We start from the raw sequence: 22123 nt of genomic DNA on the forward strand, positions 1-22123 counted from the left end.
GTCACATGACACCGGGGAGGAAAAATGGCTAATTGGACACAATTTGGCCATTTTCACTTAGGGGTGTACTGACTTTTAATGGAAACGTAGTGACATTGATATAAAGCTTTGATCCAGAGGAAACTTACGAATATTTCATCTCCCCTATCCAAAATTCCTGCTTACGGCTATCAGAACTATTCGTGTTCAACATCAAATCAGCCGACACCTGGATACTGACTACGTAGTATCCGGAACAGGAGCGAGACGATAAAGAGCAGGAGTCTACATGATTACATATTCAGATAAAGAGCAGGAGTCGCCATTTGTCATATTCAGTATAAGTCCGCAATACAAGGATAAGGGGATAAGGAAGTACCGCACACGATTACGCCTATACTTATGGATTGCCACTCTCACTACTCATAAAGAGATGACATCCAATCGTGAGTAACACATCGATATATCTATATATACAAATATTGATGCAAAGGTTTGGATCAAAGTGACATTGTTCCTAATTTGTGGATACTGTTTCAAATCTGCGGATACTTTAAAAGACAATAACGGAACCAGTATACTAGACTAATTACAGAATTACAGTCTAAAGGACATAACGTTACGACTGCTTTGGGTTACTAAACTTGGTACCTTGCTACTGCCACCTATATATAGTGTGGAGGAGAACAGCGTAGCCCTACACAGTTCATTATATCGACGATAACCTGAATAGAGAAAATAACAGACTTCATCCTATACTTACAGTACAGACCAAAAGTTTGGACACACCTTCTCATTCAAAGAGTTTTCTTTATTTTCATGACTATGAAAATTGTAGATTCACACTGAAGGCATCAAAACTATGAATTAACACATGTGGAATTATATACATAACAAACAAGTGTGAAACAACTGAAAATATGTCATATTCTAGGTTCTTTAAAGTAGCCACCTTTTGCTTTGATTACTGCTTTGCACACTCTTGGCATTCTCTTGATGAGCTTCAAGAGGTAGTCCTCTGAAATGGTTTTCACTTCACAGGTGTGCCCTGTCAGGTTTAATAAGTGGGATTTTTTGCCTTATAAATGGGGTTGGGACCATCAGTTGCGTTGAGGAGAAGTCAGGTGGATACACAGCTGATAGTCCTACTGAATAGACTGTTAGAATTTGTATTATGGCAAGAAAAAAGCAGCTAAGTAAAGAAAAACGAGTGGCCATCATTACTTTAAGAAATAAAGGTCAGTCAGTCAGCCGAAAAATTGGGAAAACTTTGAAAGTAAGGGCTATTTGACCATGAAGGAGAGTGATGGGGTGCTGCGCCAGATGACCTGGCCTCCACTGTCACCGGACCTGAACCCAATCGAGATGGTTTGGGGTGAGCTGGACCGCAGAGTGAAGGCAAAAGGGCCAACAAGTGCTAAGCATCTCTGGGAACTCCTTCAAGACTGTTGGAAGACCATTTCAGGGGACTACCGCTTGAAGCTCATCAAGAGAATGCCAAGAGTGTGCAAAGCAGTAATCAAAGCAAAAGGTGGCTACTTTGAAGAACCTAGAATATGACATATTTTCAGTTGTTTCACACTTGTTTGTTATGAATATAATTCCACAGGTGTTAATTCATAGTTTTAAAGCCTTCATAGTCATGAAAATAAAGAAAACTCTTTGAATGAGAAGGTGTGTCCAAACTTTTGGTCTGTACTGTATATCAATGAAATAGATTTTTGTATACATCGATATAGTTTATTTTTGGATTGTCACAATATGTTGGTGTGAGAGGAATGCGAGCAATCGATTTGTTCTATCAAGCAAACACGCTACCTGTTCACCCCTCATATACCAATATATACCATATGGGTCTAATACATGTGTCTGAGCAGACATATGTTAAAGCTCATTGAATGTTTTTATGTTTTATATTTTTATATTTATAATATTGTTGTAATAAAATTGCTAACGATATAGATCTATCCGAGAGAGGTGTGCCCAACCCACCAATATACTGTGTACTCACTTTTGTTGCCAGTGGGTTAGACGTTAATGGCTGTGTGTTTAGTTATTTTGAGGTCACACAAAATTTACACTGTGTGGCAATGTGAACATTGAGATGTGCAGTAAAGTCCCAGGGAAGCATAATCAAAGGGGTGTTGTTTGCATCGGGAGCGTGTCACCAAGAGGCCCGGCCTTGGTGGAGTAAAGGCCCCTAGATAGGTGGCCATTAAGTTAGCTGGTGGACACCAACATAGTTAGAATAGCTGGTTCCAGCTAGTCCAGGGCGGATTTTTACTGGGAACAGGCAATGTGCTGGGTGGGTGCCTGTTCTCCATGCTCCAGTCCGGGACTTAGGGCATGCTCACGTCCAGGGATTCCATTTAATCTGGTTTCTGGAATTGGGTGTGTCTCACTCTGGAGTGTTTTGTGAAGCAGAGTCCTGGTGAGGCTCTGTGTGAGGTGTGAGTGGTCTCAGCCGGGTGGCCTGAGGGGCCATGAGGCTAGGCGATAGCCTGAACTTTGGGGGACGCGGTGATGCCTGTGAAACAAGGATCACGAGGCCAGAGTCGGGAGGACTACTGGGCCACAATCCCCCAAAAGGTATTGAAGTGTCACAGCATGGAGGTTGCTGGACTGAATGGCTGAGGAAAACCGCATTTGTGTTCCATGTGTGAACAGGGCTCTCTAGGTGAGTCAGGGATACGCTTATGTGTTTAGTTAGAGCCTAGCCGGCCAAGGGTTTGTTATTTTGTGTGGATGTCACACGTGATAAGTTGAAGCTGCGACTTCATAACCTGTTTTGCTGAAACGTCCGGAATAAAACATGAGTTTGGACATTCTACCCTTGTCTGGTGAAGTAATTTGTGATGGCGACCCCCTAAAAGTAAACAATCCCTTACAACTGTTATACAAGCTGTACACTGACTACTGTACATTGTATCAAAGTGTCAGATCTTCAGTGTTGTCCCATGAAAAGATATAATAAAATATTTACAAAAATGTGAGGGGTGTACTCAGTTTTGTGAGATACTGTAGCTGGATCCACCTCTTGATCCCGGCATTGATTTAGGGTTACTTGGTGGACGAACCTATTGTGAAGATGTCACTAGGTGGGTATTTAAGTCCCACATCACTTGATGTATGCTTGACAAAGGCTCCTTAGCCGAAACGTTGCATCTGGAATAAATTCCAGTCATTGGACGTGCTGTCTCCATCCTTTTCTTTTTCTATCACTAAACAAAATAAAAAAAGACCCTAAAATGTCAGTATTTATTATAATCCTCTAAAAAGACCTATCGATCAGGTCATATACATACAAATACATATCCTAGTCAGTGATGAAGAACATAAATATGGTAAAACCATAGGGGAAGGTAGTTAGGCAGTGTTGGGGGAGTATTCGAAGGGTGGGGGTACCTTTCCCTGGATACACCCAATTGCTCACCCCTAAAGCCCGGAGTAATCTCCTAATGGTGGAAACCCTCTATCCTCGTGCCTACCTTAAATACCCTAAACAGACCCTCATACCTGTATAGGGGTTTCCCTATACCCAACGTGTTTTCCCCTACAGGGTTCCTCAGGGGTTTTATGGGAAACAGTGCCACTTAGGACAAGAAGACAATACATAAAGGTTATATAAGACCAATGGCGAGAAAATAGCCCACTACACAGATCGATGCTCAGGGATAACCGACAATACCCTTTATGTATTGTCTTCTTTTCCTAAGTGGCACTGTTTCCCATACGTACCCCCTGAGGAACCCTGTAGGGGAAACTCATTGGGGTAGAGGGAAACCCCTATATGAGGGTCTGTTTACAGTATTTAGGGTAGGCATGAGAACGGAGGGTCTCCACTATTAGGAGATTCCTCCAGGCTTTAGGAGTGAGCAAGAGGTGTATCCAGGGAAAGATACTTGCAATACTCCCCCAACTCTGCCTAACTACCTTCCCCTATGGATGTTACCATATTTATGTTCTTCGTCACTGACTGGGATATGTATTTGTATGTATATGACCAGATCGATAGGTCTTTTTAGAGGATTATAATAAATATCCACATTTTAGGGTCTTTTTTTATTTTGTTTAGTGTTGTTTAAATAATTGGACCCATGTTTATCTGGTTATAGAATCACTTTGTTTGTTCTTTTCTTTTTCTACTTGAAACATGTCACCACTGAGGCCAGTCCTTGGCTGCAGTGGTGCTCATGACCCCATCCATCTGTAATTTTACATGATGGAGACCAGAAGATGGCTATAGGATGCCAAAGATGGAAAGACAGCTCAAGGATGCCAACGACCTGGGGGGAGGCTGGAACGGAGTGGCAGGGAGCAGATATGATTTTTTCAATAGGTACAGTAGGATGGGAACAGCAATTACAAAAAGTGGGACAACTTCTTCAGGTTTACACTGTCTAATAATTAGACAGGATTAGTAAATCTGTCCCATTGTTTTTTATGTTGTTTACGCCATTGTCATCGGTGGGAAAATGCAGTACGTCAACAACAAAGCAGCTCAGCTTTTCACAAATGCTCATGGATGGATCCTTGCCCTTTCATTAAGCAGTAGGGTAACAGATGGCAGGAGTCCTTTAAGTGTGAGTCCAACCCTTTCTTTATCAAACTCTAAATGTCCATCTGAAAACACATAAACTAGTTTTACAAGTTAGCTTTTATTTTTGAGGCACAGAAAAGTTAAATGAATACGAAATAAAAGTATAAACACACAGACAGCAGGATATAGTCCAAGATATAAACATCTGGATTCGGTCAGCGACTATCCAGGTGGTCTCATTAATCTCAGAGCTGACGGCCTCATCTGATGGAGGCTCATTCTCTGGAAGGTGGCCTATTTCACCACAGCGTGTCATTGACATCATATACTCACTCATCGAGCGCTGGATTCTTCTCTATGTCGCTGACCAGGGTCAGGCAGCATTAATCACCTCTACAGCTTTCTTACCTTCGCTGGGGCGATGATGTTTTAGTAATTCTCCCAACTGATTGGGAAAAAGGATGTGGCGTCTCTTTCGTATTCTGTAATCTGCATAGTTTATCTGAACTGCCTGGATTCAGCCGATCCTTGCAACTGTTTTTCTTTTCTTTTTTAATGTATTACGGTACGTGGTATAGTTATAATTGCCATTCTCTTTTTTAATACAAAAATTTGATACTACAGTATAACTTGTGAAAATTGAAAGAAAAGCATTTAAATAGCAGTCTAAGGCCCCTTGCAGACGAGCGAGTATTCCGTACGGGTGCAATGCGTGATGCGAACGCATTGCGCCCGCACTGAATCTGGTCCCATTCATTTCAATGGGTCCATGTACATGAGTGTTGGTTTTCACGCAACGCTGGCCCCATAGAAGTGAATGGGGCTGCGTGAAAATCGCTGTGTGTATACCTTCAGTTTTTTATCACGGGCGTGCAAAAAGCATCAAATCGCATTGCACCTGCGCGATAAAAACTGAACACGATCGCAGGCAAAACTGAATGAACTTGCTTGCGAAATCGCGCACTTTTCACTCAACACAACCGCAACGCATCCGGACCTATTCCGCTATTCCACTCACCCTCGTCTGCAAGGGGCCTAAGGCTACAGTATAGGAGCGATCCATACCATTGAAATGAATGGAAAGGTTAGGTGTAATTACACCTGCTCAGCGCTGCAGATGCAACGGCTAGAAGGTAAACAGTGAAGGGGAGGCAACTCTGGCACGGCGCGCACCTTCTCTTCAAACAGCTGATCGCCTGGGGTGTCGGGTGTCGGACCCCAGCCAATCTGATATTGATGACCTATTCTGAGGATAGGTCATCCATAAATATAACTTGGACAAACCCTTCAATTTATGTCAGGCCAAGCTGCAATACCAGACATAACCAATGGGCAAAAGGAGTGATATTTTGGGTAAAAAAACAGCCATGTTTTCATAATCTTAAACAATCCAAGTCAGTAGTAAATGAATAGCTTCCCAAAATATGGTATTTCTGCTCTGAAAATAGAACGCTAATGATATATCCTGCTGTCAGGTCCGAATCTGGAAATCATGGGGGAGATTTATCAAACTGGTGTAAAGTAGAAGTGGCTTAGTTGCCCATAGCAACCAATCCGATTCCACCTTTTATTTTTCAAAGGAGCTGTGGAAAATGAAAGGTGGACTCTGATTGGTTGCTTTGTGCAACTAAGCCACTTCTACTTTACACCAGTTTGATAAATCTCACCCAATATTTCTAGACTTATTGCTGCCTGTAATATAAAAGGCCAACCCCTAATATCAGCCCTGTAACTGATCCTGCAGTCATACTGTCATCTATCGGTTCCCTAATCCCTACTACTTGCCGACCTACCAAATGTACGTTAAAGGTGAACAAATAGTACTTGCAGGATCCGACTACACAGGGTTTGTTTGTAGTCTGTTACCATGGAGACACATGACTCCATAAGAGCTGTAGATGCAAAATAGGAGATTTTTAAATCCTGATGAAGATGCTTGATCAAAATCTGTTGCTTGTGTTTATGTGAAGAAACAAAGCAAGTATTTTTCTCTTAATCCTTCTGTCTGGTATTGATTTCCCATGGTTGGGATCCCAAAATAGAGCCAGAAGTGCCCATTACGTAAGAGAAAAAGGATCCCTGTAAGATACTTACTTTTGTCCATCGGAGATATATTGGAATATTAATTTTAAAAAAAAGTGAACTTGTATAAAAACCCAGATACATCCTCATAGTAGGTTTAAAGTGAAGCTATACTTCCGTGTATCTCAAATTCCCCATGAGACTTACTAATGGACAAGTCTCTATAGGGTATTTTGGGGGAATTAGAGCTTCTGTATTATAATAAGGTTTCATTATAATTTTCAGTACTTTCAGTACTGTTCAGTATAGTTAACAATCCTCTGTGGTCCACAATAATAATATCTAAAAGACTCCAATCGGTAAATATTCCTCCTTAGAAAGCGTTCTGTTTGGTGTTTGACTTTAGGACAAGGCTTCTTTTAGAGCCGATGCACTGAGTAACTAGTAAATGAGCCTTGAGGTGTTGACACAATGGCCCAGATTTACCAATCGTTAAGTTGGCGTAAGCTTAGACGGGCTGTCTAGACCTGCACCAGATTTATCAATGGGGCTCAGGCTGGATGATAAATGTGAGGCCGGGATAGACACTTTTCTCTGACTCTATACCAACTATTGGTTGGCTTACTTTGAGAAAGAATTATACTCTAGAATTGCACCAAAAATGTGGCCCAAAATATTGCAATTCTATTAGGCTATGCCCACTTTCTGCTACGCCCCGTTCCTTTGTCGAACATGTCGGAAAACTTTTTTAGGCAGATTTATGGCACATATATTAGTATATCTGGGCCAGTCTCTTGTGTATCTTCTTACGTGACAAAATTCTCTAGTTGAGTCCAACAAGTTCTCTGTTAGGCCGTCTCCACTCACATTTACTTCAAGACGGCCATGCCTGTGTTGTGGACTGCAAATCGTGGACCCGCAAAACATTGTGTACGCCGCATCGCGGTGCAGACACATTGAGTTCAAGACTGACATTGACTACATGTCCTATCTGGACTCGGAAGCAAGCAGAAACCCTTCCTCGTGCTTCCGCCTCCGCTCGGAAGATAGGACATATCCTATCTTTTGTGGCACGGAGGCACAGACCAAGAAGCACACAGAGGCCCTTCTCTGTGTTTCCATGTGCTTCCGGGTCCGTGCCACCAAGGATAGGACATGTGCTATCTTCAGCTGCAACTTGAGGATCACGGACCCATTGGAGTCAATGGGTCCGCACCGCCATGAGGAGTGCACACGGCCACGGTTCCCGTGTTATGTGGGTCTGCAGTTTGTGGTCTGCATCACGGGCACATCCATCCCGCGGATGTGTGAATTTAGCCTTACCATTACAGCTTATATGAGCCATCGGTGCCCGGTTATTGAGTGTCAGCCAACCTGCATTATCAGTTAATTCTACAAAAAATATTAAGTGTCAGGAAATGCAGTCGGCAGACCAAATGTAAGGCAGTGCTAGGTGAGGGACTATGAGTCATGCCCAGCAGGACAATAGTAAACAATGTTTTTTTCTCATCTCTCCCCCAGCAGGACCACATGGCAGCCGACCAATTCCTTCTCCTTGTTTTCCTCCCCTAAAGGCTGGAACTTTAAAGGGGTAAGATGTTATATGTATAAATATACGTTTTATTACTGTGGTATTGTATCTGATTACATGAGCATATTTGCTATTAACATTTTCTTTGTATCAGACAACATCTGAAGATAAAATGTAGAAAATATTAGTAAATGAGACGTATTTCAGTTTTCACTCTCTATAATACTCTTACATCACTGTGGGGAATGTTTTTTACTTATTTAGTACACATCCAGGGGCGGACTAGCCATAGACCCTACAGGGAAATTTTGCAGTGGGCCAATGCCCAGGAGGCCACCCAAGTGCATAACGATCTGATGCTCTCAGCATTAATTAAAATGGTTGTCCGGGCTTTTACTATTGATGACCAATCCTCAGGATAGGTCATCAATATCAGATCGGCGGGAGTCTGACACCCGACACCCCCTGCGATCAGCTGTATGAGGAGACGGCGCGCGCCGTGCGCACGTGCTGTCTCTCTTTTCTCTTCCTGTTCACTGCTGCTGTATATGGCAAAGGTCTCACAGCAGCTCCGACACCCGACACCTTCTCCAATCTGATATTGATGACCTATCCTGAGGATAGTTCCCAGTAGGGTTGTAGCGGGTATCGAATTATCGATACCCAATCGATTATATTTGTATCGGTATCGATTAGATACCGGGATGTGACATTTAGCGATACTAGGCTGCGCTACTGTACAGCCTAGTATCAGAAAACTTGGCGCGTGCTGCTCTCAGCGCGCGCCATGTTCTCCTCAGCAGCACAGGTGAGAAGCAATCTCTCCCATCCCCCTGTGCCGCTGCTGCCAATAAGAAGAGAGAGGGGCGGAGGAGGGGCTGTGGCCACTGCGCCACCAATAATGATAACTCACCCATTAATACAAATATAGGCGGCGGGTGTCGGCGGCAGAATCACATACCCGGCACCCGACCTCTATGACAGGGTGCTGCGATCCGAGGCAGGTAACCCCTCAGGTACCTCCTGTATTTGTATTAAAAGGTTACTTATCTTCATTGGTGGTGCAGAGCGCCCCCCCCCCTTTCCCCCAGTACTAAAAACATTGGTGGTGCCGTGCGCCCCCCCTTCCCCAGTACTAAAAACATTGGTGATACAGTGCGCCCCCCCAACCCCCCCTGTATTATAATCATTGGTGGCAGTGGCCAAAGGGTCCCCTCTCCTTCTCTTCATTGGTGGTGCAGTGGCAGCTTCTGATCGGAGCCCCAGCAGTGTAATCCTGGGGCTCCGATTAGTTACCATGGCAGCCAGGACGTTACTGAAGCCTTGGCTGCCATGGTAATCTCCCTGCTGCTGTGTTCACAGAGTACAGGGCAGCAGGGAGAGTCTGAAGTCCTATTCACCCTATCAGGCTGAATAGGACAAGGGATGAAAAGATCCAATGTTCTAGCCCCTAAGGGGGCTGATAGTTATTAAATAAAAAGGAAAAAAAAAAAAAAAAGTTAAAAGAAACCAAGATATTAAGTTTAAATCACCCCCTTTCCCAATTTTACTTATAAAATATATAAACAATAAATAAATAAACATATTACAACGCCCAAAAAAGTGTAAACTATTAAAATAAATAAAAAGTCCTATGCGGTGAACGCCGTAACAGAAAAAAAAATAAAATAAAAACAGCTTGATTAACCTTTTTTTAGTCACCGTGTCCCCAAAAAATAGGATCGGACTGTTCCATAAAATGCGGAATGCACGCAGCTTTTTTGGTATTTTCTTTTTTCCGCGTGGTATCAAATGGTATCGAGTATCGCAATACTTTTTTATGGTATTGAAATCGAATCAAAATTTTGGAATCGCAACAACCCTAGTTCCCAGTCCACCCCTGTACACATTCATATTGGTAATTATTAGGCTACGGCTACATGGAAAAAAAAAATTCGCATGATCTCAAGTTGCACAAAAAATGTATGTGATTTATCTGCCACATGTTGTCATGCAACTATTTTAGCGCTGCAATTTAGCTGTAAGAAAAACAAAGCCGCAAATATGTTGCAAGTGATTAGCGGTTTCAAGCAGCTGACACTGAGGTCCATGCTAGTAAATAGGATCAAAAATCAAGCAGATTTGGATATTTTTCAGTCTGTCCTGTTGCGGTTGCATTATGTCACATGTCTCAATGTGATGTGACCCCACTGACAATTATTAGATAGTGTCACATTGCGATCTTCATACTGTATCAACTACAGTCTCCATGTAGCCCTAGCTATTGTAACTGTTAAGCTGTTTTTTTTCCCCACAAAGATATGAGTGGTCTAAGGCTGTGTTCACAGCACGTTTTGTTCATGTTGGACATATCCCCTTTTTCACCCAGGCAGCACCTCTGAGATGCTCTCAGATGCTGAATCGCGCAGGCAAAGGGCTTTTTCTGCATATCCAGTGACGTACCGGATCTCTGCTAGGCGGAGGCTTCCGCCTAGCAGTGTTCCCGGTGAATTGACCGGCACTAATGGGCGGGCTTTATCGCTGCCCTAGCCTGTAAAACAAGCTAGGGCAGCACTAAAGCCCTCCCATTAGAGCCAGTGATGTCACTGGCAACACTGATAGATGGAAGCCTCCGCCTAGCATTGTAAAAATTTAAACAAAAACGCTCTAGCCCTGTGCGATACAGCGCAGGGCTAGGGAGAGCATCGGAGCATTTCATGCTCCAATGCTCCTCTCAGAGGGGCTGCCTGGGTGAAAAAGGGGATATGTTCGGGTTCAGCTCTGAACCCAGACAACCCCTTTAAGGTGCCATACTGTATATGTGTATATATATATATATATATATATATATATTGTTATAAGGTGGACAGTGCGGGAAGAGGTGTATATCCCACTTCCCACTCAGATACGTGGGATAGCTAAAATGCGGGATGTAATAGTCTTAGCAGCATGTAGGTTGCTGAGACAAGGTTTTGTTGTAGTCTAGGCCTGATTTTAGTTAGATTGGCAGATAGGATTGGAAGTGGGATCTGCCAATCCACACCCTTCCAGCACGGGTGTTCCCTTGAACCAGAGAGGATCGCAGGTGAGGTTTGCGATAATCAGACTGGGATAAAGATCCTCCCAGGGTGTCAGTTAGTGGGGATTGTACAGGCAGAGGCCTGGTGAGGCTCTGTCAGTGTGGTCTCAGCAGGGCAAGGCTGAGGGGCCACGGGGATAGGCTCTAGCTGGAACTTTGGGGGACGCCTGGGAGCAAGGGTCCCAAGGCCAGAGTCGGGAGGACTACTGGGCCACAATCCCCCAGAACGTATTGAAAGTCACAGCCCGGAAGCTGCTGGACTGTATGGCTGGAAAAAGCCGCATTTATGTTTCATGTGTGAACAGCACTCTGTATAGGTGAGTCAGGGATCATGTTATATGTTTAGGTAGAGCCCAGACGGGCAGGTTCTCATTTTCTATCATGTTTGCTGGTGCTGGAATCAAAATAAATGCACTGTTTGGACATTCAACACGGTTGTCAGATAGAATATTGTGACTGAGATCACAGGGCTAGAGCTAATCCCTCACAATATACAGTCCTGATCAAAAGTTTAAGACCACTTGAAAAATGGCAAAAAAATCATATTTTACATTGTTGGATCTTAACAAGGTTCCAAGTAGAGCTTCAACATGCAACAAGAAGAAATGGGAGTGAGACAAAACATTTTTTGAGCATTCAATTAATTGAAAATAACGATTAAACTGAAACAGGCAGTTTTTCAGCTGATCCAAATTTTAGGACCATATGCCTTTAAAAGGCCAAATCTGTGCAAACATGTGGATTAATTGTCATTTTCTGTCAGGTAGTCACACGTTGTGATGGCAAAGACAAAAAAACTCTCCCTTTTTGAACGTGGTCGGGTTGTTGCACTGCATAAGCAGGGTCTCTCACAGCGCGCCATCGCTGCTGAGGTGGGACGCAGTAAGACAGTCATTTGGAATTTCTTAAATAATCCTGAGGGTTATGGAACAAAAAAGTCAAGTGGAAGACTCCAAAAAATTTCATCAGCACTGAACGGAGGATCCAATTGGCTGTCCGTCAAGACACTGGCCGATCCTCAACCCAAATTAAGGCCCTTACTGGTGCTGACTACAGCCCCATAACCATCAGATGGCATCTGAGACTGAAGGGCTTGAAAAACAAAAAACGTCTTCAAAGACCACGTCTCCTTGAACGCCACAGAACTGCTCGTTTGGACTTTGCAAGAGAGCACCAAACATGGGACATTTAAAGGTGGAAGAAAGTTTTATTCTCTGATGAGAAAAAATTTAACCTTGATGGTCCTGATGATTTCCAACGTTACTGGCATGACAAGCAGATCCCCCCTGAGATGTTTTCTACGCTCCACAGTGGAGGGGGCGCCATAATGGTCTAGGGTGCTTTTTCCTTCAGTGGAACAATGGAGCTTCAGGAAGTGCAGGGGCGTCAAACGGCCGCTGGCTATGTCCAGATGTTGCAGAGAGCATTCCTCATGACTGAGGGCCCTCGTCTGTGTGGTAACGACTGGGTTTTTCAACAGGACAACGCTACAGTACACAATGCCAGCAGGACAAGGGACTTCTTCCAGGAGAATAACATCACTCTTTTGGCCCATCCTGCGTGTTCCCCTGATCTAAATCCAATTGAGAACCTTTGGGGATGGATGGCAAGGTAAGTTTACAAAAATGGACAACAGTTCCAGACAGTAGATGGCCTTCGTGCGGCCGTCTTCACCACTTGGAGAAATGTTCCCACTCACCTCATGGAAACGCTTGCATCAAGCATGCCGAAACTAATTTTTTAAGTGAGAAACATTAACGGCGGAGCTACTTATTACTGAGTTCATGTTTGGAAGTTGGATTTCTGTTTTGGGGGGGGTTTAGTTTTTTTTGGGAGGTGTGGTCCTAAACTTTTGATCAGCTGAAAAACAGCCTGTTTCAGTTTATTCGTCGTTTCAATAAATTGAATGCTCAAAAAATGTTTTGTCTCACTCCCATTTCTTCTTGTTGCATGTTGAAGCTCTACTTGGAACCTTGTTAAGATCCAGCCATGCTAAATATGATTTTTTGCCATTTTTCAAGTGGTCTTAAACTTTTGATCAGACTGTATAAATATATATACACACACACATGTTTTCTGTATATAGTTGCTTTTTACATTTCTCTTGGCTCCAGTGGATGGGTCCACTGTGGGGCAGTATTGTGCTAGTGTCCCCATCCACCAGCCGCGTGACCCGGGTTTGACAGTCTATACCGCAGAATAAAGGTAAGTTAATGAGGATAGAAATGTGCCTGAGAAATATGGAAATAATATAAAGTCTTTGATATGACTTTTCACAGATTACATCTCATCGCATTTGCTCACCATATGGTCATATTGCTAGAATAAATTTTTAGATGCTCCAGGGAAGTTAGACAGATGTAGCTTGTCCAAGGATAAAACAGCAAAAAGCCATATAATAATTTGTGCTGGAACATAGTACGGCTGTAGCAGGCCATGTGTACGAAGCTCAGTGTGCACATAGCATTTAAAGGGGCTTATACATAGTGGTGACGTATGTACACACTATACTTAGTGTACCTGACAGATACCTTTTTAAAAGTGCAGTCCTTGAAAGGGTATTCCCATTAACAACATTTATGGGTGATAAATACTTGATCGCCGGGGGACCTCTTACCGATCCAGCATCGAACCCCATGGTGGTGACCCACCTCAGACTGTGATTGGCCAGTCATTTCCAGCGTGTGGAGCTGGGGGCAGGAAGTGAAGAGCAGCGTAGACTGGAGCAACTTTGGAATGGCAGCAATATCTGATTGAGCTTGGTATTGCAGCTCAGGCCCATTCACTTGATCCCCACTGATCAGATATTGATGACATATCTTGGGAATTGGTCATCAATATTTTACTTCCAGAAAACCCCTTTAATTATTGCTTCACGCCCCCCTCACTTCTTCCTATGTCCATGCGGGGGGGAATTTATTACGCCCCCTGCGCTAGAAAGGAGGAGCCAAAAAGATGAAAATATTTGCGCAATCCCCTTCTTGTGCAGAAATATGTGAATCTTGTCTAACAAGTGGGTTGGGAGGATCGGGGCCTACAGGGCCTAACATTTTTTATGCCAGAAAGCTAGCGTAAATGACACCTAAAATCTACTCCGGTTAGATTTCTAATTTCTGGTATACACACCACCTCGAAATGCACTAAAGTGATGCATGAGCCTCTTCATTTAATTGGCGCATCTCACTCCAGCGTTAACTGCATAAAGACTGGTGTATAAAATGTCAGTTTTGATTTTTTTTTTTTTTGGCAGGGTCAGATGTGAGGATGTTTTCACTGCCTGGCCCTGTCAATCAAAGTGAAGAGGACACAGCAGTTGCAGAGAGAGCAGAGCCTCTAGGTGTAATGGCAACGCCCCTGTTGCTCCTAGAGGCTCATTTGCATATATTAAAACTTGATTTTTCTCAGCAATGCGGACACATATGAACATGGGACCAACACAGATGTCTTCAGCTGCCAAGCGCACATGTAACAGGTCAGCCAGGTACAAATCTGCTGATAGGTGCCCTCTAAGGGTCCATTCACACGTCCGCAACGTGTTTTGCTGATCCGCAAAACACGGACAGCGGCAATGTGCGTTCCGCATTTTGCGGACCACACATTGCTGGCACTAATAGAATATGCCTATTCTTGTCTGCAATTGCGGACAAGAATAGGACATGTTCTATTTTTTTGGGGAACGGAATTGCGGACCCGGAAGTGCGGGTCCGCAATTCCGTGTCCGGGCAGCACATTCCCAATAGAAATGAATGGGTTCGCAATTCCGTTCAGCAAAATGCGGAACGAAATTGCGGACGTGTAAATGGACCCTAAAGAAGATATTTTTGGTTGCTTTGGGAAACATTACTTTTGGCACAGGTTTGGCCAGGATACGCCAAATGTTTTATTACCAGACTATAAACCAAGGACATTATGAACTAAACTTTACGTTTTTATTTGACTACATCACAAGTGAAGAGAACTGTTGTACCATAATGCTTTCTTCATCAGCGAGGTGGAGGACCCTGGCCTTGACCATTAGTACATTTATTTATATATCGTCAGGAATGAGATCGCCTTTGTTGTGCACCGAATGACATTTATTGTCCATCCTAGATGAACTAAGCCTGGGCGCAGCTGCCAAAAAATTACTCAGATTAAACATCTTTTATAGAATATCCACCGTGTCCTTGCTGTACGAAAGGGCTGTCATAGCAACTAATTCAGTCCTCTAAAATGGCTTTTGTATATTAAAAGGTTCAAAACCCATCTGATTCCTCTGACATGGCTTCTTCTATTTCGTTTGATTAAAACATTAGGACATTGGGTTCGCAAATGTTTAACATTTACCTGAGTTAAACCTGATAAAGGGTTTGTACCAAAATAAAAGCGTATCCCCTATCCGCAAGTGTCTGATCAGTGGAGGTCCGACCGCTGGGATCCCCACCAGTCATGGGAACAGGTCCCGGAACGAATGGAGTGGTGGTTCGAGCATGCGCACTGCAGCTCTATTCACTCTCTATGGGCCTGGGAAAGGAATAGGGGACAAGGTTTTACCTTGGGACACACCCTTTAATAGTACTATATTTACCAAGGATATAGCAGTATATTCGCTGTATGGGCAGTCGCAGAAAATTCTGCACCAAAATCTGCCGAGGCAGGGTGTGTAGCCGACATATGGTGCTGGAGTCAGTAACCAGGCCAGATGTAGAAAATAAAAGTCTCTCTTAACTAAAGTGCAGATTGGGAGTTGTAGTACATCCAACGATATTAAGGCACAGTTCTAAGGCAAGTCGCAGTGCAGTCTCATCCCAATAGCTGTATGTAAGCAAATAGAAGCAATGATGATAATAGGGGTAGTAGTCCATGAGCTCCTTCTTAACACTTTGCAACCTTTCCAAGATGGAAAGATGGAGACTACAAACCATGCAAATGCAAAAAAGGCTCACAATCAGCTCTGCAATTTCTGAACTGAGGGATGCAAATTGTCAAACGGTCGTCGTATAAGTGTGAAAGGTGCCTTTAACTGCTAGTCCTTCTACAAGCAGCAAAGTCACTAAATCGGCCATAAACAGCAAATACACGCACATCCTTGTGATTCTGGACAGTCTAGGAATGCCTTCACCAGCTTTCCCTTCAGGAATTGTTCTGTCATGTTTCTCCTGGAGCTAAACTAGCATCTGCCCTGAACAGCAGGCAATGCTAAAACTCTGCAGTGGCTGATGCAAAACTCAGTAGAAAGCTCCTCCCTCAGAGGGGAAAAGCTAATTCCCTCTGCTGAGTCAGGACGCATATAACTAAACAGTTCCATCTACAGACAGCATTTGGAAAAACATGCAAAGCATATTGCAAAGCATGAACAGATTAAATAATATCAAATGAAAAACCATTTGCAATTACCCTGTTCTTGAGTACTGCAATGACAGTCCCCCGATGAACGAGTGAACGCTCATTGATCGGGTGATCCTATCGTTCTGCCGGAACGCAAAATCATGGTTTCTATGCAACAGATTGTTCTGTCTAAACAACATCTGCTGTGCACAAATGATAATTTTTTAAGAGGATAAGCAATCGCTGTATCGATCGCTTGTCCCCATACAGCGGAGGTGAGTGCTGCATGTAAACACAGCCCTCATGTCCGCTGATGATCTGCCAATTTTTGGGAGCATCTGCTTTGTTCCCGATAATCTGAGAGAGATAGATAGATAGATAGATAGATAGATAGATAGATATGAGATAAATAGACAGATGGATATGAGATAGATAGATAGATATTAGATGGATAGTGTAAGAAGGTACCTGGAATCATCGTGGATGGAAGGTATGTGTTACCAAGGTTCCTGGCCTCGGGGAAGTAAGAGCCAATATTTTATGTGTCAGCAGCAGCTATTGCTAAATGACACCTTGAGAGTTAGCGTGGCTTTCATAGCTGATCCGGGAAGGCTCTTACGGGGAGTAGTCAAAGTGCTGGGTGGGTGACTACTCCCCATGTTCCAGGCCGGGTTTTGCCAAGCATAAAAACCAGCCAGCACTGCCAGGTGTGTGAATTTACCTCCCTCTGACAGTGGAGCTCAGGAGTCTGTGTGCTGTGAACTGAGGGCTGTGCTGGGGTTTGAGGTTTGAGCCGGGCTGGAGGACTCAGGCCCCTCTAAAGGCGAACAGGCCGCCTATGGACTTGATGAGGCTGAACTGCTAACAGGGTGTGAATAAACACCCAGGAGAAAAGGTGACTTTTTATTGTTTATGGACTTTCCTTGTGTGTGAACAAACACCAAGCCGCCTGCGTTTTGTAATACACCTTATCTGCATTTTGTTATACACCAATGTGTGAATAAACACCGCTGTTTGATTCAAGAACTGTGTACTTTGCCTCTATACTGCATCCGCTAGTCCTAACTACCAGAGCGAATCCCCACAATAGATGGATTTTATATAGATGGATAGATACCTGTTATATTTTTGCCTACTATAAGGGCTCATGCACACGACCGTATGCCCCCCGAGACATACGGTCCGTGAGGGGGCCATATGTCCCGGAGCGGCATACATCGGGAGCGCACAGCATCATAGTAACCTATGATTATGTGCGCTCCTGTGCGCACGATGTATGCCGCTTCGGGACATTTGGCCCCCTCACGGACCGTATGTCTCGGAGGGCATACGGTCGCGTGCATGAGCCCTAAAGCGGAGTCCTCACTATACAGGAAGCCTCAGGCGCTCTGCAGCTCTAAACAATTATCTTTCCTCCAGGTTAGTGGTGAGGCTTCTGTCACAACCCATGATTTACTATGGCCGAGCTTCCGCTGTATTCTTTTAAGTCTCGTCCTTTGTTGATTCTATGTCTATTTTTGACCATTTATTTTATTGCGTTTCATATCCTGTCAGCTAGGAGGAAGCGCAACGCATATTATCTCCTCTACCTTGAATTGTAAAATATGCTGCACTGTCAGTGATGTGGTTTCAAAGACCTAAAATAGAAATGTAACAGGGATCAGTTCAGTAGTATAGTATACAATAGCCCTTGATAGGTCAGGCGATAGCGTGTAATGTATATACTGTGGGTATACACAGGAGCAGTGTTAGGCTACTTTCACACTTGCGTTGTTAATTCTGGTATTGAGATCCGGCAGATCGGTTAGGATGCAGTTGTGTGCAATCAAAACGAAAAAAAAAATGGCTCCTAAAAAAACTTGATCCGTCACCATTGACTTACATTGTCTTCAGTGCCGGATCCATTTTTTCTGTTTTTTATAACCGGACACAAAACGGAATGCTGCCAGAATGGAAGACATCCTGATGCGTCCTGAACGGATGAGGAATAAACAGAATTATTTTTTTCCGGTATTGAGATCCTCTGCTCGATCTCGATACCGGAAAACAACAACACAAGTATGAGAGTAGCCTTAGCAAAAAATGCACATAAAATCTGCACTAAAACCGCACATAAAGCTGCCTGTTTTACACGGCCAGTATTTTGCATCAGTATTTGGTCAGTATTTTGTAAGCCAAAACCAGAAGGGGAACCTCCAAAGAAAAGGTTTCATAGAAATATTTGTGCCTCTTCTGTGTTTTGCACCTACTCTTGGCTTTTGGCAAATACTGATGCAAAAATTCGGACTCAATACTGACCATGTGAAAGAGGTCTATTTATCTTGTTTTTTTGTGCGGTTTTTATGAGGTTTTTGGTTCAGATTTTCCACAGATCTCACCCTTCTATTGAAAAGGGAGAAATCCGCACAAGAAAAACTCAACAATTGACATGCTCCAGATTTCAAAATCCACATCGCATGTCAGTTTTATCGCACCTAAGAAAAAAATAAAAGTATACATGAGATTTGTCTAATCTCATACACTTTTCTGGTACTGTATTACACAAAAAACATGGAAAAACTGTGTGAAAAAAAAACAAGGAAAAACATGCATGTAGTTCTTAAAGATTATGTACCCCTTCGGGGGCATTTTACTAAAAATCATATTTTCAACTGGCTTTGTTTTAAAATATTGAGCCATTCTGTCACAAAGGGTAACTGTTTTTCTAGCTGTGTGACTGGTACTTAATAAATAAGGTCATAAACACTTATTTAAGCCACATTCTTATCAGTAAGATAAGAACTGAGCTATAATGTCAGAGATGTTAACAATGTCAGAGATAAGGAGCCCGTCTGCTCCTGGTCTGACAGAAAATCCACAGGCTGCTACTACAGCAGGTCAGCTCTGTACACAAAAAAGGATTCCATATTTTTAATGAAGACCAATTGAAAAAATTATTGTTTAGCTCAAAATAAGTACAATGCAATAATTAGAAAAATTGCCCCCAAAGGTGTACATAGCCTTTAACCTGTTGCAGTGCTTATTTCCCAAACACAAAAAAAGGATTGTGGACGGTGAAATCTTGAAATCTAACATGAGCAATCCTTGCTTCAACTGCAGACATCTTGGCATGTGTGTGGCCAGCCCAAGGCCAGGGACACACGTGATGAAAAATCCTTTGGAAAAGCCACAGCGTTTCCGCTGCAAAAAGGCACGAAAACCACAGAAAAACTGCATGTATTACATGCGGTTTTGCGGCAGAACAGTCAGCATATTTCACCCACTTCATTGGAAAGTGTGAAATACTCAAGAGAAATCCACTGTATAAATTGAAATGCTGCAGATTTTAAATCCACAATACCGCAGCAGTTCTGCTGGTGTACCTGGATAAACATTGCTCCAAAGACTGCCTCTTGAATTTAATTAAGGCCTCATCCCCATTCTGAGATCCGGCAGGCTGTTCCGGCACAGGGCAGCTGCCGGATCCTCTACTTCACCACCTGATCCCCATTAATTGCAGTGGGGTCCGGTGGTGATCTGGCAGATTTCCGGCATAAATTCTGGGTTTTGGTTGGACAAAAACCTTTGCATGCAACGTTTTTTTGTCCGGCTGACAACCAGCACTTGCGCCGGATCAGGCTGCCGTTTCTCCAAAACGGAGATGTGAAACGAGCCTGACTTGCACTGTGCTTTCTGTCATTTTACCCCCATATCCCCTGTTTGGGATTTGTGAATTAGCTCTCTTAAAGGGATTCTGGCCGAGGAGCTGACATCCCCTAAGGTTATAACCTGTAACCCATTATTACCAGTCCACGGTTGTGCCACGTCTGTGCCACTGCCCGATTCCCAGACACCTCTGGTCTCCACAGGATAAGGAGGTGGCTTGGTTCCATAGCCACTGCAGCCAGTGACAGGCCTCAGTGATAACATCTGCTTGAATGGTCCATCAGTTTTGTGATGTATCGTTCAAGTAGTTGTGACCGCTGTGGCCTGTGATTGATTGCGGCAGTCACGTGGCCAAGCCACTTTCTGATCCTGCTGGGATCGGAAGTGTATGGGAACGGGTCAGCATGGCTGCTATGTATGGTAATATGATGGAACTGAATCTTGCAAAATAATAAAAAAATCTAATTTTTTCAGCTTTAATGAGTCCAGGATTTTGATACTGATAGCCTTCCTCAGGAGAGGCCATCAATATCAGATCGGTGGGGCCCAACAACCCGCTCCTCTGTCAGTTGGTTGTTACCTTGTAGCTTCGGCGCTGGAAGCTGGTGCCAGAACCGCAAAGCTCCATCCATTCAGCAGTGGACAGAACTGGTAACTGCAACGGCGCTCCCATAGAAGTGGAAAACTAGCTTCAAAACCATATTACTCTATTCTCAGAGAGGGTGAGCAAGAGAGGGTATCCAGGAATTAATAATGATGAGCTATCCACAGGCTAGGGGGTGTCGAGTCCCGACACCCCTTTCTTTCAGCTATTTCAGGGAGCCTCTGCGCTCACCAGAGCTCTGTTGAGCGCCTCAGGCTCCCGGGAGCTTACCAAGCATGACGCCGTCCATCGTACAATGGCAGTGCTTGGTATTGCAGCTCAGCCCCATTGACTTAAATGGAGGCTTTTTTTGTAGCTCAGCTTCTAAGTCAAATGAATAGGAAACTACTGTCCCATTCTTAGGGCTCACTCATATGTTTTTTGCTGATCGTTTTTTTTTGCGGAAAAAAAATGGATTGCATTTCGCATTTTTGCGGACCCTTAGACTTCAATGGGGCCACATTCTGATTTTCACTGATAAGTATAGGACAAGTTTCATTTGTTTTGCGGGGCCGTGGAACGGAATAAAAGATGAGGACAGCACAAAGTGTGCTGTCCTCATCTTTTGGAGCCCCATAGAAGTGAATGGGTCTGCATCTACTCCGCAAAATTGCGGATCAGATGCGGAAAGCAACATGCGGCCGTCTGAATGAGCCCTTAGTATGGAACCGCAGGACCCTCATATGCCACCGTATAGCCTCTTGCGTGGGACCTGAAGGGCAGAATTGTTATTTTCAGATGCAGGGCTGTCATTGTTAGGAAAGATTGTAAAGCTTGCACATAGGAGTCTGTTTGGTGCATGGGTCCTAGTCATCTAGAAACGGGCCGGAAGAACGTGACTGTTTACAGCTAAAATGAGTGCATAGGAATATTTTAAAGACATAGGCTGCCTTCTTCCATAAATTAGCAGAGCACCTGCAGGATTTAGCCAGTGACTCATAGCTGGCAATGTATGAAAACTCTGTACGTGAATCATATAGAAAGGATCCCTGCCAGAGGTGGAAGCGCGGCTACGGTCTAGACAGTCCTATATGTTCAACCTAACACCCTTGCAGACTTGCATTTGATTGTCAACTAAGTTACATGATTTTCTTATGGTCTGAGCTATTATAGAAATCACCAAATAATAAGACGTGTAACTTTGGCAATTGCATTTTTTTTCCATTTGGAACCCATGCTAAGGTCGCGGGTGTGTTCTGCGGAGAAGGGTGGGTGAATCTGCAGGGCACAGGCCATTTTTGGTTTGTTCTGTCTCTTTCTGCACAGAAGTTGCGTGAATTAATTCTTCGCTTCGGTACGTGGCACTGACAGCTCCTGGCTTCTCCTCCGGACAACACACACCTGGGGAGAGCCTGACACAAGCCAGGAACAGCAATGAACATGGAGAAAAAGCTCTTT

The 22123-nt window shown here is 43.7% G+C and overlaps 1 protein-coding gene across 3 annotated transcripts in view; it reads left to right on the top strand.

Annotated features, from left to right (window-relative positions):
* ARHGEF3 (Rho guanine nucleotide exchange factor 3) overlaps positions 1-22123 on the top strand; it is a 316670-nt gene that overhangs the window by 92232 nt on the left and 202315 nt on the right. For 2 of the 3 annotated variants that reach the window (XM_040406971.1, XM_040406973.1), the window contains exon 2: positions 8063-8132. In XM_040406971.1, the coding sequence (XP_040262905.1) occupies positions 8063-8132 (70 nt within the window). The remainder of the gene's footprint in view (positions 1-8062; positions 8133-22123) is intronic. The other variant, XM_040406972.1, reaches the window with a different exon arrangement.

Source organism: Bufo bufo, chromosome 9, assembly GCF_905171765.1.
Source record: "Bufo bufo chromosome 9, aBufBuf1.1, whole genome shotgun sequence".
Classification (NCBI taxonomy): domain Eukaryota; kingdom Metazoa; phylum Chordata; class Amphibia; order Anura; family Bufonidae; genus Bufo; species Bufo bufo.